This window comes from Boleophthalmus pectinirostris, unplaced genomic scaffold (genome assembly GCF_026225935.1).
Source record: "Boleophthalmus pectinirostris isolate CB_2022bp ecotype Guang Dong unplaced genomic scaffold, ASM2622593v1 HiC_scaffold_11, whole genome shotgun sequence".
In the NCBI taxonomy this organism is placed as follows: Eukaryota; Metazoa; Chordata; class Actinopteri; order Gobiiformes; family Gobiidae; genus Boleophthalmus; species Boleophthalmus pectinirostris.
The window spans coordinates 4,201,094-4,219,780 of NW_026570994.1; the positions used below are offsets into that span (position 1 = coordinate 4,201,094).

At 37.1% G+C, this 18,687-nt stretch overlaps 1 protein-coding gene across 1 annotated transcript in view; it reads right to left on the reverse strand.

Moving 5' to 3' along the window:
- Nucleotides 1–693: 693 nt before the first annotated feature.
- LOC110170895 (sodium/potassium-transporting ATPase subunit alpha-1) overlaps nucleotides 694–18,687 on the reverse strand; it is a 79,664-nt gene continuing 61,670 nt past the window's right edge. The window contains exons 15-21 of the mRNA XM_055166684.1: nucleotides 17,719–18,042; nucleotides 14,585–14,708; nucleotides 8,932–9,077; nucleotides 6,397–6,527; nucleotides 4,273–4,374; nucleotides 2,414–2,505; nucleotides 694–1,045 (exon numbers count right to left, since the gene is read on the reverse strand). Of these exons, the coding sequence (XP_055022659.1) occupies nucleotides 1,017–1,045; nucleotides 2,414–2,505; nucleotides 4,273–4,374; nucleotides 6,397–6,527; nucleotides 8,932–9,077; nucleotides 14,585–14,708; nucleotides 17,719–18,042 (948 nt within the window). The 3' untranslated portion in view covers nucleotides 694–1,016. The remainder of the gene's footprint in view (nucleotides 1,046–2,413; nucleotides 2,506–4,272; nucleotides 4,375–6,396; nucleotides 6,528–8,931; nucleotides 9,078–14,584; nucleotides 14,709–17,718; nucleotides 18,043–18,687) is intronic.

The window sequence follows — 18,687 nt, forward strand, 5'->3', positions numbered from 1 at the left end:
TATCCGTAATATACTGTTTTTGTTCACAATCATGCATAGAATTTAATCCCTGAATTTGGTACAAATCCGATAATGTTGACGTTTCATGTGTATGGTAGGGGGCGCTATAGTGTTCACTTTTCATATGTTTTATAGTGTATTATATTCAGGCTGAGATTATGCATTAGTGATTCAAATTTCAGGACGATCGGACTAAGCATGTGTGTGTAATAATTTGTAAAATATTTTTTGGGGAGTCTTTGCGCCCCTGCTGGCCGACCGTGAAAAATGCCCCATGTCCGTAATGGACTTTTTTGCTTGTAATCATGCATAGAATCATGCTCCAATTCATCTTTTGGCTTGTCTCATTGTTCTCTATCACTGTCCCGAATTTAGTTTCCCTGTGACAAACTTTGCCTGTCCCCACTCTCACAGGGGTCCAATTCTAGGCGGCGCTGTTGAGTCGAGTCACGTCGGTCATTGTCACGGTGCCCATTTTATCAAATCTTTTGCCGGGCCGATCGATCTGATACCGGGGTGTGGGACTTTCCGTCGATGTTCAGGGGTTCAAAAATGGTCATTTGGTCAGAAAAAGAATAATAAAAAGAAACCCACGAAGAACAATAGCCAGTTACTACGTTACTGGCTCAGGCAAATAACGATAAAAAAAAGAAGCAGACACAAAAACGAGACGGTAGCTCATGTGTGGGACCTGACTCGAGCGCATTTATTGATCGTTTATAACTGTTAAAAACATGTATAAAATTGGTCCTGTTCATAAACAAGGCACGCATAGTCATGTCATTATTAGCATTATCAGCATCCACAGCACGATCCATCTCATATTTGTCTAAGAGTAGTATCAAGCATTCCCTAATATAAAAACAATATTCCAATTTTCATCACTTTTTTTTCTTTTGTTTCGTTTCACAGAGGTTAAAATTTATTTATTTTCCGAGCAGCAAGACAATATTCATGCAAGACGGGAGTGGAGGAGGAGATGCGAGCTGATTGGACGATCGGGAGTGGACAGGGGTTTAATAATAGGTCTCCCGCTCCACCCAACCTGAAACACAAAAAAACAAAAATATATTCAGAAACTTCAGTCTATAAATGACAAAAAAGTATGAGAGGAGAGTAGGGATGCACATATATCTTGGAAAAAATATAGGTTATAGATAAACGTTACCGAGACAAAAGATGTAATTTTTGTTCCTATAAAACGTTTAGTTTAGGGGTTTTTTTATATTTTTGCTTGTAAATTTTTTGCTTGTAAAGGGGGCGGAGGGTTCAACAAAAATTAAAGTTTTTTAGCATTTTAGTATTAGTATTTTAGTTCTGTTCAATAAAAATCAATTAAAAAAAATGTCCGATAACTACTGAAATTTTATTTAATGCTGTAATATATAATTTTTCATAAATAGTAAAAAGTAATAGAAATGTTATCAAGAAGTAATGTAATTTTGTTTCTTGTAAAATTGTTTTTGAGTTTGAGATCCTCAGTGTCTTTATTTTAGTTTTGCTCAATACAAATGTTTGGTTTTTAGTATTTTAGTATTAGTATTTTAATTTTGTTAAATAAGAAAAAAATAAATCAATAAAAAAATTATAATTACTGAAAACTACTGAAATTTGATCTAATGCCATAATAAAAACTGTCAAATTTTTGTCATGATTTCCCTTATTAAGTCCTAATTTATTAAGTCAAAATATGAACTTATTTTGGTCTTGGTTAAGTTTATTTAGGCTACAATCTAATGCTAATAATAGCTAGCAAACTAACGCAGCACTTCCTGTTAATTCCCTTTAAAACGAGATGTCAAACACAATTAAACCCAAAATTAAAAACTGGGACTATGTCGTGGGCCAAACTAAATATTTATTGTAAAGAGTTTGACATGTCTGCTTTAAAACATGCTTCCTTTGAATTTCACATTTTCTAACTTTTAATAATGTCTGTATATGAAAAAAATTACTTTACAAACTACACCTCTGTTTACAATGAGGCGTTGGAGCATGAACAATGAGAAAATGAATGAATGAATTAAGTTTTGGGCTACATGAATGTGTCCGGTAGTGTTTATGAGCTTAAAAACAGCAAGAGAGATTTGAATTTTTACCTATGACGTAACAATCCGGGTAAAATACAAACAGTGAATTTTTGAGCGCTCAGGAGACTATTTTGGATTAAGAGATTAATGAAAAAGCATGAATGAAATAAAACACTATTCCAGATATGTTTTTGAAGAGGGAACAACAATAAAACATTTAAAAACGCAACTCAAAGACAATTTAGCATAATGTGAGTGTGTTAAATGTACTTTTCTCATTCATTTGTGGAACAGAAGTGAGAGAATGTGTAGAAAAGAGTGGGGAAAAAAACATCTGAAAAGAAAACATTTGCAGAATAACGAAAAAGTGGGTTAGGCCTCACCTCCTGGGCTGCGTCTGAGGATCAGCTTGCGAATTTCATCATAGATAAAGATGAGCAGGGAGTATGGGAAGGCGCAGAACCACCAGTTGGGCCTGGAAAACAACAAGAATGTCCGTGAGAAATCCTGCCTGAATCCAGAGCTCAAACCGGATCAAAAATGGGACACTTTAGCCTTGGGAATTTTTAGAACCAACAATAATAATGTACAGGATACGTGTGGGAAAATGTGTACAAGTAATTGGACGGATTCACGTGACATCACACTATTGTAGAATCCCTGTGGTTTAAAAGGTGAATTGTGTGACTTTTCTGGTGGAGGGTCCGGCACCTGCTTGTTTCTATGTCTGGAATATTCCACAGTGTGACATTGAACAGTTCTAACTTACATTTATCCAATTACAGGTGGTTTTATAGCTTGCCTCTCCACAGATCTGACCTTTAACTTGGTATGGTTTGGTCTCCATGAAGATAGAAAAGTTTAATGCTACACTGGGAAACATTCCGTACGAAGCAATAACATCTCCATGGAGAAAAACGTGTACCGTATTTTCCGCACTATAGGGCACACTTAAAAGCCTTTAATTCATCCAAAAACGACTGCGCGCTTTATAATCCAGAGCGCCTTATATATGAATTTATTGGGGTGTCTTAGTACGACTTTAGTAAATTACAAAGCCGCTCCACTTTCAGCATTACAGCTCCCGTAGTCAGGAGCATCAGGAGTAATACATACTGTGATTCCTTTTAATATCAAAATGCACCTGTCAAGAGACACACTCACAATACCCACTTTAAACTTTAAACTCAAGGCTGTTTTAAAGTGAAAGTGCGAACTGTGTGGGAGCAGTGGATGAGAGAAGGAGAACACACATTCACCAAGACAGAGAGACAGCGCCGAGCCACTTACGCCACGATCTGCCAATGGATCGTGGACGCCTGGGCTAAGGATCAGTATCAACTGTGGTCCAAGCTTTCACCAAGACCAGAATCATCACTGAACTGCCAGGGAACAGTAACCACACTGACTCGGATAATGACGAGAGGGATGTGGGTGCTGGACGCCGTAATCGCCCATCTGTTGGGGCGCACAATAGTTTTTTGATAGAGTTGGAGGCTTAAGAGCGCGCCCTATAGTGCGGAAAATAGGGAAAATAGCTTACAGAATTTCCTTGACATTCATGTACTGTAGTTTAAGTCTTTGTACGATAAGACATGCATATTATAATGTTCTTTTTTGCCTCTAACTGAAATGTGTCTTCTACATAATTTCTTAGAAAAATATTTTATTGATGCTAGTTTTTGTGCTGTCAGTCAATATCATGTTTTCTTTAAGACAGGAAATGCATCTGTCTGTTGAGTGAACAGGAGATTATGCTGCAAAAATTTGACTCTTTAATTGTGTTACCTTCAGTACTTTAGCAGTAATGAAGAGCACAATGACAAACACTTTAAGGTCTTTGAGCTACCTTTAAATATGCATGGATTTTTGTGAAACTTTGCAAACATTCTTTATTAAATGCTAAATATCTAGGGGGTCAGAGAGAGACATTTTTAACTTTTCTTTCTTTCTTTGGATAAGGACCACCCTAGATGTACAGAGTTTTATCCAGTTCCTAAAAAAAATTCTCTACTTCGACAACCCCGTGAGCAAACACCTTTGAGTGAGACATTAAAGCATCAAGTCTGAATACGCGGTGACAAAATCAAACCAACATTAGACGACGTGGAGAGCCATCAGACAGTCGGTCAATACAGTGAATCATTCAGTGTGTGCATCAATATGTGGCTTTGATTCAAATAAACACTCAATTCTGGTTTAATAAAATATGGTAGGTTGGTAAAGTGGGTGTTTGACTTACTTGAGAGGGTACATTCTGAGGGCCACGTCCATACCAGGGCAGTACGAGAGGAAAGCAGCCAGAGCGGTCTCCTCAAACAGTCCGAAGATCAGGATTTTGTTCCTAAGAGACACACAAATGTAAATAAGTGGTACCATGGCAAAAACATTATAAATAACCAAATGTTGTTTTCATTTTATAGTGAAATTGCTTCAAATGTTTCTCAAAACTTAATACCCTAACCCTATTTCGTAGTCATAACCCCTTAGTTAGTAGTAGTTCCTAAGCCTGAATTATTGTAGTTATTGGTTATTAAGGTGGTACCAAGGAAACGAGTGTTAATTTTTCGCTTTTTACCATGTTAAGAAATGCAAGAAGTGGAGTTTGGAGTTTTATCCACTTGTTGTTTTTAGTATAATTGGAATCCTTTGTTGTTCTTACCTCTGCTGCCTTTCCCTATGCCCTCCTACTCTCCGAAGCAGACCTCGCTTTATTCTACGCTCATTAAAAGCCACTGTACCTTTTCACACTCTTAAAAACATGAAAAACAAAACTGGCTGCAGCAGGTCTAAGCTTATTATCTCAACTTATTCATCACTGAGTTTATAAGCGCTTTGCTGTGGCCTCTGAACGTTGTGAAGAGCTTCGACATCGCGGTAATGATAATAATGGTGCGTTCGATTATCCATGACTCGGAGGTTCAAGGGCGTTGCCTAGCGACAAGCAGACACGCCACTTTTTCTCAGACGGCGGAACTTGGAAGAAGTCAGAGGAAACCGAGCACCGAGGAACCAAGATAGAATACAAGACGACTGCGGCCGGTGTCATTTTTCGCGACCCCAGTCAATAGATATTCTTTGTAAATCACGAAGTAAAGTTGGATTTGAGCATTATTGAACATTAATGAGGATATTTTGTTGTTGACTGAGTGATCGTGTCTCTGAACAATTAGTATTACTCAAGTTTGAAACAATGAAAAACAGTCATTGAAGCAGCAATAAAAGAATCCATTAGTCATCTATTTGCACTTTAAATGTAGCCCATTTCTTTTTCTTTTCAACATTCAATTGAACCAGAAACACTGGAACAAAAAATAGTCAAAAAATTATTACAAAAAAATTAAAAATTACACAAAACATGTCTTAATATTTCAACATTTTGTGTGCGTTTTTAGTGTGCTCCAGTCCGGGTTGCAGGAGCAGAACTGCATATTGCAGACCTACATGCAGATCGTGACAAGGCGACCCAAAAAAATCTCTTGCGACCCACCTGAGGGTTGCGACGCAGTCTTTGGGAATAAACAATGGTTTAAATGACAATTTCAGTCACTTGTATTACTGCAATACCTTACTGCGTCCGTATCACTGTCTATGGGGATGGTGGTCGGTGTTGTGCTGAGGCCAATACTGAAAAAATACTTGTTTTAAACAGGTGTTGCTAAACGTCCCTAGAGTCGCTAACAGAAGATAAACAACAACAGTAACAGCTTTGTGGTTGGCATCCATCTTTTTCTCCAAGTCAGACACGGGAAAAATAATAACTCTTGAAGTGTGGACGTGACATTATATCCGAGATCCAAGCGGGAGATGGATGGATAATCGAACGCACCATAACTAGCATGCCGGCAGCATACTTCCTGATTCTTGGACAATAAAATGTTTCATAATTAGATGCAGCGAACATATTTTGACCTGAAGAGCTGCTTATGCCATATATGCTGTCATCACTTACAGACACTTTAAAGGTCTTTTATTACACAAAATTGATTCTTCTTGATTCTTACAAAGTTTAAACCATGTTATAATAATTTTACCCCAACTCAAAGCTCAAAATTCTCTGTTCTACCTTGTGATGTCATGTAGTGGTAGTTTTCAAGTTAACATCTACCTTTTGTTCAGTAAAGATTGCGAATTCCAAGGCTGAAATCACCCAAACCGATTCTAGTGAAGGTGTATGGAGTTCAAAAAGTGGAGCATCTGTATTACCACATGACATCACAAGGTGGAGCAGAGTGAACTCAGCCTAAATATGCAAGATTTGTGTGTTGAACATGTGCGAATGAAAGAAAACACAACTCCAGGTCTGTTTTTGATGAGGAAACATTATTACGTAGATCAGAAAAATAAAACGCTGCTTGGTGCTTACTTCATGCCCTGCTGGAAGACAGAGTTCCTCCTGGTCTTACAGATGATGAGATCGGCCCACTGCACGATGACGATGCTGGCGAAGAAGGCCGTGTGGCAGGTGAACTCCACGATCTTTCTCTGCTCGTAGGTCTGTGGAGATACAAGAACACATAAGAACCAGGCCTTGACATCGCAACGTTCTAGAAGCCTGATACTTTAAATGGAGTTGGATGACAGGTCAGAACTCTTTGGTGGAAATTGTTGTCAGATTGCAGATTTATTTATCTGTTTTTATGGTTAATATCTCTCGAATTACTGGGCCTATCCACATGAAACAAAAAGTGGCACAAAGTTCTTTGTCTTCTCTGTCAGTATAAATAAACAAATGTGACATATTTTTAGCAGATTGGGATTGAATGGAACTGTCTCAGACTAAACACAAGTGGTGGAAAGTAACAAAGTACAAAAGCAAAAGTACAATTTTTAGGAAGTAATTTTTACAATGGAGACTTTCACTTCACTGCATCTGAAAGCATGTATCTGTACTTTCTACTCCACTACATTTTAAATCTGGACTGAAAAATCTTTATAATTTGAGACACGTTGAAAAGGCTGAAACTTATTTTTAGCACATTTCATTTGAGTTAACGTCCCAATTTTGAGCAAACCAAACACACAAATACACAAAAACAGCTTGAAAAATGAAGAAAATCAATTGAATCACTTACAATCAGCCAAATTCTTTTTCAAAATTACATTTGATGCTTTAATTTTTATAAAATCTGCAAAATAGTTTGTTTTTACTCTTACAGTACATTTTTAAAACAGGTACTTTAATACGTTTACTGAAGTACATTTTTTCATGTGATACTTTTACTTAAGTAAAAGTCCAGACACAGGGACAAATGATTACACAAGTAACAATATTGAGTACATCATCCACCCCTGCCAAGACGTGACTGTTGTCAGCTGAAAGGAATTTAAAACGGATGGACGAATGGATTTTTAGTTAGACTATATAACCCTTATGATGGGGGTTTGTCAGTTCTCGTATCCATGGAGACATTAGTAGTTGTGTTTGAAATGTTCCACAATATGGCAATTAAAATAACCATCTGTTCATTCATTTCATTTCAGGTGTTTTTCTTGCTCAGAAATGAAAAACATGAGCGAAGTCACCTCTCCACACATCTGACTTAGTAGCATTACCTGCTTAGTTAACCTTATTGCCATATTGCGGAACATTCTGCAAAGCAACAAACATCTCCACGGAAACAAGACGTTGGGAGAAGTTTATGGAGCCCATCCCCTAACAATTTATGATAGCATTTGCAAAGGTTTGAGTAAGATACCTGAATGCAAGTTACAAGTACATCTAAAGTTTTAATGTCCCCACAAGTCATCATACATGCATTTTTATACCATTTTATACCATATATATTGGAAATATGTTTGGGATTTGAAGTCTCCACTGGATTTAAATTGATTTATACGATATATAAAGCAAGCGGGGGGTTCGACCATTAAAATAATAAAACTTTTAAACGTGGCCGGTTTGTGTACACAGCCTGGAGGACGCCTGTAGCCAAATTCTTTTAATTTAAGTAAAGGTTTGTCAGGTTTTCAGTGAGTGGTTTCCCTTAGCGCATAAATGAATAAAGTGTGCCGTATTTATGCATATAGCTCTATTTTTATTTTATTAGTAATAGAATAAGCCTGTAGCCAAGTCGTTCCAAGTCAAAATGAAGTATTGAGTCACAAACGGTCGAGTCCTGAGTCAAGTCTTTATGGAACATTAGTCAAGTGAGTCAACAATAGACTTTTGGAATAGACATTCTAAACAGGAAGTGAGCATGGACGCACTTCCGGCTCCACCGACTCAGTTTCCAATTGACTTCACATTGAAAAATCGTCACCATTCTCTCCGTAACTGCTGTTGTTTAGGTCTTAAAATGTTCGTATTAACCCACTCTACATGCTCCCGGTGTTTTTATTTTTCAATATTTTTCATATTTTGTGATGAGCAGGGGAAAAAAAAAAAAAGACTGCTGGTTCATCTTTATTTCAAAATGGATTAAAATTCGTTGTGGAAAAACATAAAAGAAATAATACATCTTGGACACCGTGATAAATGGGATCCAAATTACAATTACAATTTATTTATGAAAAATATCCGCTCCAAATTTGTCCCAACAACCGCCAGCCTCGATGAGCTTCATTTGACTGGAGCCGAAATGTTATGGGTGACATCACACTCCCTTATTCCAGTTTTTTATACAGTCTATGGTCTCAAGGTCATGAAAATTGCGACTTGAGTTACTACTACTACCACTACTACTACTACCATTATTATTATTGCTATTTATTTTTTTATATTTTAATCAAGTCTCTCTGCCTGTGAACATCTGTATATCGTAGGTTTTGGCTATTTCTTCTCAAAAAATTATCCTCCCATAGTTATACAGACCCCTGCCCTCCATCTGAAATTGTGAGACTGAATTCTAAAGTGTAAATACAATAATTCTGTATGTTCATCAGTAGAATGTGCACCCACCCACTGCTGTCCATAGCTGTCCTCCAGGTCGTTGATGTATTTGTTGTCCCAGCTGACTCGGATGCCCAGGAGAGTGGTGGGCAGGAAGCCGTTTTCAGCCAGGATCACGAAATATGTGAAGAAACCAGCAAGCGCCTGGATCATACCTGAAGAGAGAAACGATACAATTTAAAGTACTGTATTTTTCAGACTATAAAAACACACCGGATTATAAGGCTTAATATCAGTAATGTTGAATTCTCTCGTCTATTTTTATACTTAAGGTGCACAGGATTATAAGACGCATTAAGTGAAACAAACAGACGACACTTGACACTGATCCTTAGCTCAGGCATCCACGATCCATTGGTAGATCATGGTGTAATTTACGTGTCGTTGCCTCCCTGTCTTGGTGAATGTGGATTATGAATGTGAATGTGGCTGGATCATTTAAGTTAGTTTTTTTGTTTTTTTTCTATGAGGAGGACTATAATGTGTTTAATGCAGTTTTACGTACATTTGTTTATGTTTTACAGAAACAAAGCTTAAATCCACATGGCTCATTTGCATAAACTACAAATTAAAAAACTGCTCGCTCCTTGTGCGCTGATGCGGTCAGCTTCTGTCGGACTAAGTTGGCAGGTCATTTGCATAGATCGTATACATGAATGGTCATATATTCTCTGTAGCATTTCACTGATGTCATAAATGCCGGATGCAGAACTATACACCGTCCTTTACGCTGCGAGGCTTCTGACTGCCGTAACCATAATGCTCTGACAATCCATCAAGCAGTGCAGCATTGTAGTTTACCAAAGTCATTCTAAAACATTTTGACTGATTTTTGAGCACCCACTTCAAATCTGTTCGAGATCAGTAAACACAACCAGAATTAATACATAAGGCGTAGTGGATTATAAGGCGTACTGTCGATTTTTGAGAAAATTAAAGGATTTTAAGAGCGCCTTATAGTCTGAAAAATACGGTACATATATGGCAGAGTTTCATGTTTTTAGTATCCTGACTTGGTTTGGTGGGATAGTACCTGTGGTCATTGCTGTATTTATCATAGTTTTACATCATTTAAGTCACAGTTTGTAGGTAAAAGTTAAGAAAAATCATATTCAACACGGAAAACTATCAAAAAAACAAGGAAGCCATTTTTCTGACAGTTTAAACCTTCATCTAACAAAATAAAAAGGTGCTGTAATCTATTTTCACTAGTCTAATGACAACTGTTGTGTAATTTAGACCCTTGTTTGCAGTATGGTTGCTAGGTAACAACTGGAATTACCTTATGTACATGTATGATATCTGCTGCAGTCAAAATAGTCAAAAGCCAAATGATAAAATTCAGCAAAATTAAGATTAAAAAGGAAAAAAAACTTAGGTGCATTGTGTAACTTCTCGCTTTGTCTGGAATGATTCACAGTGTGGCATTAAACCTTTCTATCTTCATGGAGACCAAACCGGACCATGTTACAGGTCAGATCTGCGGCGAGGCGACCCAGCTCACAGTCAAAATACCGTTTTTTTCTAGGCATTCTTTAGCATTAAAACCACTTGTGATTGAATAAACTTTAGATAGATCTTTTTAACGTCATACTGTGGAACATTCCAGACAAAGCAATGACGTATCCATAGAAACAAGGTGGCGACGGACCCCTATAACCAAAATGTTACACAGTGCACCATTAATATTGACACGGATCCTTGCATATACAGCTCGAGCAGGTTGAATGGCAGTAGACGCATGTATTTAGTGAGCTCACGGTGGCAGCAGAATAGATTTTTTTTCAGCTCACAGATCGATAATTGATTCTGTAAATTGGCCTTTTGGTAGAACGAGTCCCGGCCAATGAATACATTAATGGGACCGATTTACATGGAGGAAGCTCGTGTGGTCTTTTTGATGAGCAGCGCAAAAATCGAGACTTCATCTTTTTTACAAAACGGAGTAAAATTAAATTAGGTTGTGGAAAAAAATAAAAGAAATCATAAATCTCGGACACCGTGATTAGTGGGTTCCAAATTACAGCAGTTCATACAAGTAAGATAACAGGCTTTTTTAATAATTACTCTCAGACTGTGAGTTTTAACATTTTTAAAAAGGTGGAATTGCGGTAATGTAGATGTACACCCAAAACTGAGGAGCGTCAAATGAGGCTTAAAACAATAGCTTCTTGATTTATAATACTCTTCACAGTGTTACTTTTTAGAGTTCTGAAAATGCAATGTTAAGTTGTGTTTTTGAAGCTCTGAGTCGTGGGTGACGTAGATTTGTGGGCGGAGCCTCGTACGGAATCTTATAGCTAACTGTAAGGAGGGTTCAAATAGAACAGAGATCGCTAAATTACTCACAAATGTATGGATGAAACCTCTAAAAACCTCTTCAGGCTTGTTTTTGGTGAGGGAACAATGGTAGAAAGCTACAAATAAATCAAAATGGAATAAATTTTGCATCATAATCCCTCTTTAAAAAGGCCCACTTTTATACTCTGGCTTTTAACACTGCTGGAGTTGTGTGGTCCTCAGTGTTTATTTTATTTGGACTCATTTTACGATTTATTTCTTATTTTATGGTCTGATATAATTTGATTTGTCTGGTTTTATTGATTAAGAACAAGTCAAATTAAACCTTTAAGACCCTCTTTTATTCTCGGCTTTTAACACCGCTGGAGTTGTTGGATCCTCAATGTTTATTTTATTTGGACTTATTCATTTATTGCTATTTTATGGTCTGATTATTTGACTTCATTGTTTTTTATTGTTTTAGAATAAGTCAAATTAAATCCGTAAGACTCTCTTTTATACTCTGGCTTTTAACACCACAGGAGTTGTGTGGTCCTCAGTATTTTATTTTTTTTTTTAAATTTCATTTAGACTTATTTTACTTATTCATTGCTATTTCATGGTCTAGTCATTTAATTGTTTTTTATTGTTTTAGAATAAGTAAAATTAAACCCTTAAGACTCTTTTATAGTCAGGCTTTTAACACCACAGGAGTTGTGCGATCCTGTGTATTTTTTTTTATTTCATTTGGACTTATTTTGTTCATTCATTGCTATTTTATGGTTTGATCATTTGGTTTAATTGTTTTTTATTGTTTTAGAATAAGTAAAATGAAACCCTTAAGACTCTCTTTTATTCTCGGCTTTTAACACCACTGGAGTTGTGTGGTCCTCAATGTTTGTTTTATTTGGACTTATTTATTTATTGCTATTTTATGGTCTGATCATTTGATTTAATTGTTTTTTTTTTTTTATTATTTTAGAATAAGTAAAATTAAACCCTTAAGACTCTCTTTTATTCTTGGACTTTTAACACTGCTGGAGTTGGGTGGTCCACTGTGGGTTTTTTTTAATTTCATTTGGACTTATTTTGTTCATTCATCGCTATTTTATGGTCTGATCACTTGATTTAATTGTTTTTTATTGTTTTAGAATAAGTCAAATTAAACCCTTAAGACCCTTTTTTATTCTCAGGCTTTTAACACCGTTGGAGTTGTGCGACTCTCAGTGTTTTTTATTTCTTTTTGACTTATTTATTTATCTAATTTGATTTGTCTGGTTTTATTGTTTAAGAACAAGTGAAATTAAACCCTTAAGACCCTTTTTTTATTCTCGGGCTTTTAACACCGCTGGAGTTGTGCGGTCCTCTGTGTGGTTTATTTATTTTTTATTTCACTTTCACTTATTTTATTAAGTTGTATTTTATGGTATTATTTGCTCTAACTGGTTTTATTGTTGTATTATAGTGATATTAAACAGAGCATTTTTGTCCCTTTAGTAGCAATATTGTTTGTTGTCTCTTTGCGGCAGTTTATGAAACGTACTACACAAATAAAGTGAATTGGATTATACTACTACTACTGCTACCACCGAATAATGCCCCGATACAAAGGAAATGGTTCGATACTCTATTCGATACCGATTTCGGTAATAAACTGTCAGTTAATATCGTATTTGTATCTGGGATTTGACAAACCTTCTGCTGAATTGAATAGAATGGATTTAGTGGAGGTGTTTTGGCTTTACAACTTCCTCAATCACCACCTTATGACATCACAAGGGGGAATGGGGGCTTTTCAGAACTTCCTAAAAATCTGGTTTGTGTGAAAAAAACAAAACAAGGGTGTAGATTTGCATAAGGACGGTGGGGACATGTCACAGCCAATATTTGGGGAAGACAAAATAGTCCCTACCAATATTTGACATTTTAGTGTAATAAACAAAAACATACATTTATTCAGATATTTTTCCAAACTCAATAGAATTAATTGAACATGTTTTAGTTCACATTTTGTTTATGAGATGTTCTGAGATGTATTCAGTGATATGACGACAGGGTTACTCCTGCCCAACAAAGTGATGTCATTAGTGGAGCCAGGAGCCTAAACTGGGGAAGCGGCAGAAGAGTGAGGAAGATATCGGCTTGAGCAGCGTGAGTGAAGATGCTGCACCAAACTTTGAAAAACTTTTCAAAAAGAACTTACTCAGCTTCATCTTCAATTAAACTTGACTTATAAATGAGTCGCCGCAGAAAAAGAGCGACTATCAGCACAAGTGCAACTCCCAAATGGAGCCCTACTCGTGCGCTGTGAGACCCCGACTTTACTGACAATATTCCATGGAAAAATGTTTGAACATGACTTCACAAACATCTCATCACCAACAGACAAAGGGAAATCTGCTACAAACTTCATCACATTTATCCGCTAAAGAATCATCTTAGAAAGGCAATGGACACAAACTGTACATTTTGTGAACTGAAAAATGAAACCACCTCTCACTTATTTTGGAGTAGAGGTCTGAGCGGGAATTTACAGTCCCGCACCCACACTGTGCAGTCCTGCTCCCGCCAGCTCCCGCAAAGAATTGTAATTCCTGCAAATCCTGGATGCAAGATAGGACCATTCGCTTTCATAAACTCTCACAAACACGGAGAAGAGGAAAGGAATTGTCTAAAATGTGCATGAGATTAGACCACATTTGCAAATTTAGTCTTGCTAAAATGATTTTATTAATGCCAAATAATATATCCCAGCACAAATTCTGCATGATAGATACAAATTAATCATTTTTATATTTTACTCAACACCCATATTTAGTTTGTGGGACTACAGTTTATCATTCCATCCATGCCCACACCTGCAATGAGCTTTCAAAATGTGTCCCACGCCGTTTTGCGTCCAGTTCGTAGAGTGCAGGGCTCTGTTCTGGACCTGCCCAGACCCTGTGTGTCTTCTTATCCCATTTGACCCTTTCTTATAAAGATGGGCTGTTTGGTTTTTGCAACAATATTATATAATTAATCTGTTAATCAAGTAATGTATCAGTTGGTTTCATGTCCCCACCCAAGCTGAGACCAAACCTACGCCATAGAAACAAAACTCAACTCCAGGTATGTTCTGATACAAGCTCCAATCTTTATCTCTGTTTATTTTTAGGCCACTATTTGTGTCATAGATGGTCATACACAGAACCACCGTCCCAGCTCGATATCAGTCCTATTTTGGGTGCATGCCATTCTTGAGCTTATCAGGGAACTTTGTGATAGTGAAGGGACACAGACACAGAGGGAGTAGATAGGGAACCATGCCGCGATTGCCACTTAAGGACAGGGTTGAACACGCGAACAAACACGCTTGCTTATATTTTATCTTTATATTTACCGATCTGTCCGTAGGCGATGCTGATGAGTCTTTCGTTCACGAGTTTGTCCGTTTTGGGGTTACGGGGCTGTCTCTTCATGATGTCGCTCTCAGCGGCTTCGTAAGCCAGGGAGATGGCAGGGACCTGGAGAGGTTGGAAAGCAGATGTACCCGTTTAACATTTAGATCACCTCATTAACACAAATTAATTTAAGCTTCAGTGCATGTTTCTAGGAGCGAGAGCATTTGTCGGAATACTGAAATCTGAACTCCTAACTAATAGAAGAATCCCAGGCTTCTCAGAACATCTAAGTCTGTATTTATGAGACTATATTTCTATTTTTTTACTTTTCTAGTACATATACATTTACATAATAACAGTATAAAGCATTATGTTTTGAAGGATATAGAGCTCTGTAATGAATGAATTATGCATACAGTTTTGTTTGTTTTAATTTATATTTTGTCTCTTATATTTACTGTAAGTCCTGAGTGAAATTGTAAATGCAAACTTGCCGTTTCTAGACTAATTTCTTTCTTGGAATTCTGCCATTGTTTTATAGAGTTTGGCATTAGTAGATCTTTTTACTTCAGCCTAAACCTTTTCAATCATGATCCATGGGGTTGTAGTCTATGTTTTGTTTTGTTTTGTTGTGCTGCAAAATGACCGATAAAAGTCTACTACTGCTATATATGCATCCCGAATTTCGAACTTCTGGTCATCGGGCAATACATACATGTTTGATTTTCTGGTGGGATGCATCTATTGTCAAAGCCGATCTTTTCAAGTCTTTTGAACCATATCGCTTTTGTTTCTGGTTCTGATATTGTCATATTTTAGTTTTGGGATTCGGACATTGTAATTGTGTGGTTGTTGGATCCTAACAGCGGAAAACAGCTCGAGAAATGGGCTTCGGAAGTTTGCAAACTCCATAAATGCAAAAGGGAACCAGATGTGTGTGACTGCAAACCTCTGTTCAAACTGTTTCTCTTCCCAACGGAATTGAAAAATAGTAAAAGGTGAAGTTGATGGACGGTATTGATACACAGGAAGGACCAAAAAGAAAACCTCTGGCTGCCTAAGAAATCATCCAGAGTTTGCAGCGAATATTTTGTATGTGGAGCGCCATCAAAGCAAAATCCCGATCCCTGGCTCAACTTGTAGAGAATGTGGTCTGTTTATTCATGAAGACAAGCAGTATCTAGGGGAAACTCCTGATTTATTGACAGAATGTTCATGCTGTGGAAAGGCGGTGCTGGAAGTAAAATGCCCCTCTTCAGCAATGAATGAAAGTCCAACACTCCAAAGTGTAACATATTTAGAGTTAGCTGATGGTCAGTTAAAGTTGAAACACCCATTTCTTGAGCCGTTTTCCACTGTTTGGACATCCATTAACCACACAATTATAATGTCCGAATCCCATAACTAAAATATGACAATATCCGAACCAGAAACAAAAGTGATATGGTTCAAAAGACTTGAAAAGATCGATGAAAGCCGCTTTTTCGGAGGATCCTTCCCAGTATGCATTACACAATGACTGGAAGTTTGAAATTCGGGATGCATGTTTAGCAGTAGTAGTTTTTTAATCAGTCATTTTGCAGCACTACAAAACAAAACAAAACACAGACTACAACCCCATGGATCATGACCGAAAGGATTAAGGCTGAAGTAAAAAGTACTTCTAATGCCAGACCTTTTAAACAATGACAGAATTTCAAGAAAGAAAGCAGCATACGAACAAGTTTACATTTACAATTTTACTTACGACTTACTCTGTATATAAGAGACAAAATATAAATTAAAACAAGCTAAATTTAATGCATAATTCATTCATTCCAGAGCTTTATATCTTCCAAAACATAATGCTTTATATTTTTTAAAGGCTTTTACAGTGTTAGACATTTTTAAAATCATCACTCAGATTGTTCATATACTAACACCTCAAACAGAAATACATTCTTTTTTTAGTTCTTATATTCATTTTTTAAAGATGCCAGTTTTGTTTATGATCGTACAAACCAACAATAGTGACAAAGAAGGCACAAAATTCATCGCTTATGATCGCATCAAAATAAAAGGTAATGTTAAAGAAAAGCTTGTGTTTAGTTAATAGTCATTCTTTACTTGTGAAGACAATATATCTAGTCTTTCTGTTTTTCTGGAAGATTTGATTTTAAGATTTGATTTAATTAGACCTTATTTGACACCAGTCTCCTGCTTTTTTGATACTCCTTTAATAACACTTCATTTTTTTTTTATTATCACAATTCATATTATTTCTTTTTGTTATTATGTTATATGTCTCTCTTTTTTCATTTTAATCTTCATGATTATTTATGTTTTGATTTGTTTTTATTATGATTTTAATGTATTTCTTATTCTGTAAAGCACTTTGAATTACTTTGTGCTGTACAAATAAACTTGCCTTGCCTTGCCTTGTCATGTGTGAGCTACTGTGTCCAAATAATTTCCCTTGTGGATCAATAAAATTCATCTGAGTCTAAGTCTAGAGGTCTAAAGTTCAAAAGGACTCTGTATTACCAAAATATTTAAAGTCTGAATTGCCAGTTTTGAGACATTTTAAGCTGAACTATGACACTTTTCTGCCACCTGCTTGTTTCCGAGGTCACATCTGTGGACCCACTCAGAGCGTGAATCAAAAATCACAACTGTAACTGTGGTTCTATGAGTGTCAGATGAGTGTCAGATGACTGCCAGAGGGATGCCACATTTAGGGCTGAAAGTACTGAACGTTCCCTTCGCACGCACAGTGAATCATTCAGGAGGGATGAAATAGAAGCATGTTTTTCACCATCTAACAAGATAGATTGGCGGCAGTAACTAGATTGGTAGAGTGTTTGACTGCGGATTTGAGGGTTGGTGGTTCGAATCCTGCTCTTGACGAGCAATTGGCGGCGTACACTGGTCTAAGAGTGTGTGAATGCTTGAGTAGTTTCTTGATGTAAAACATTTTTAGCCTTGAAAGTGGAAAAGCGCTGTGTAAAAATATGACCATTTTCTATACTTTCATGCCAAAATGTGGAGCTTCCAAGCAAAGCAATAACATCTTCATGGAGACGAATAGGTGGTGCACTTTTAAAACAGCACTTCAGATTAGACTGCAGAGTTGGACGTCAGCGGAAAGTCTTACCATGTCAGTTCCCAGGTCGATACAGAGAATGGTGACGGTTCCCAGGGGCAGGGGAATGTTGGCGATGATGAAGAGGAGGAAAGGTGTGATCTCGGGGATGTTGCTGGTCAGGGTGTAGGCGATGGACTTCTTGAGGTTGTCAAAGATCAGACGGCCTTCTTCCACTCCGGTCACGATGGAGGCGAAGTTGTCGTCCAGCAGGATCATGTCTGCGGCCTGTTTGGACACGTCGGAGCCGGCGATTCCCATGGCAACGCCGATGTCAGCCTTTTTCAGGGCGGGAGAGTCGTTCACACCGTCACCTGTCACAGCCACGATGGCTCCCTGAAGAGAAAGGGAGGTTTTAGAAATAAAGGTGGCAAGGATTAAATTTAGACACAAATTCCATGAGACAAGACAAAAAAAAATAACAGATGAAACTGAGATATGATTTAAAATAAGTGGATACTTTAGAACTTTTAAAAAACCTCATTATATCACAATTTATTTTTATGAATTTATTTCTATGGGAACATAAGAAATCTGGATTGCCAAGTTACATCTTATTGTTTTCAAAATTTTATATGCACTGAAAACAAAGTATTAACATGTTATAAGTTTTGTTTTGACGCTCTGAATTTCCCTTTCCATTGCTCTCCGCGCTAAGTTACTTCCCCCTTCAGAGCGGTATCACATTACAATCATTGCAGATCCTGCTAATGAAACTACTGCACATCACATCAGGTTTGTGAAGTTGTTGTATATGGTTTTGTATCATGTTTTTTGTATTTTTATGGAGAATTGTCATTTGGCAGCATGAGTGACACAGGCTTGTGACGAGGCTTTGAATAGGGCCCAGGAGAGATTAAATTACTAGGGGTGTAACAGTACATATATTCGTGCTGAACCATTTCGGTATGGGATGTTCGGTTTGGTGCAGGGCAGTGCAGGAGTGAATTTGCGCAATTTGTGTGTGTTTATATGCCGCCA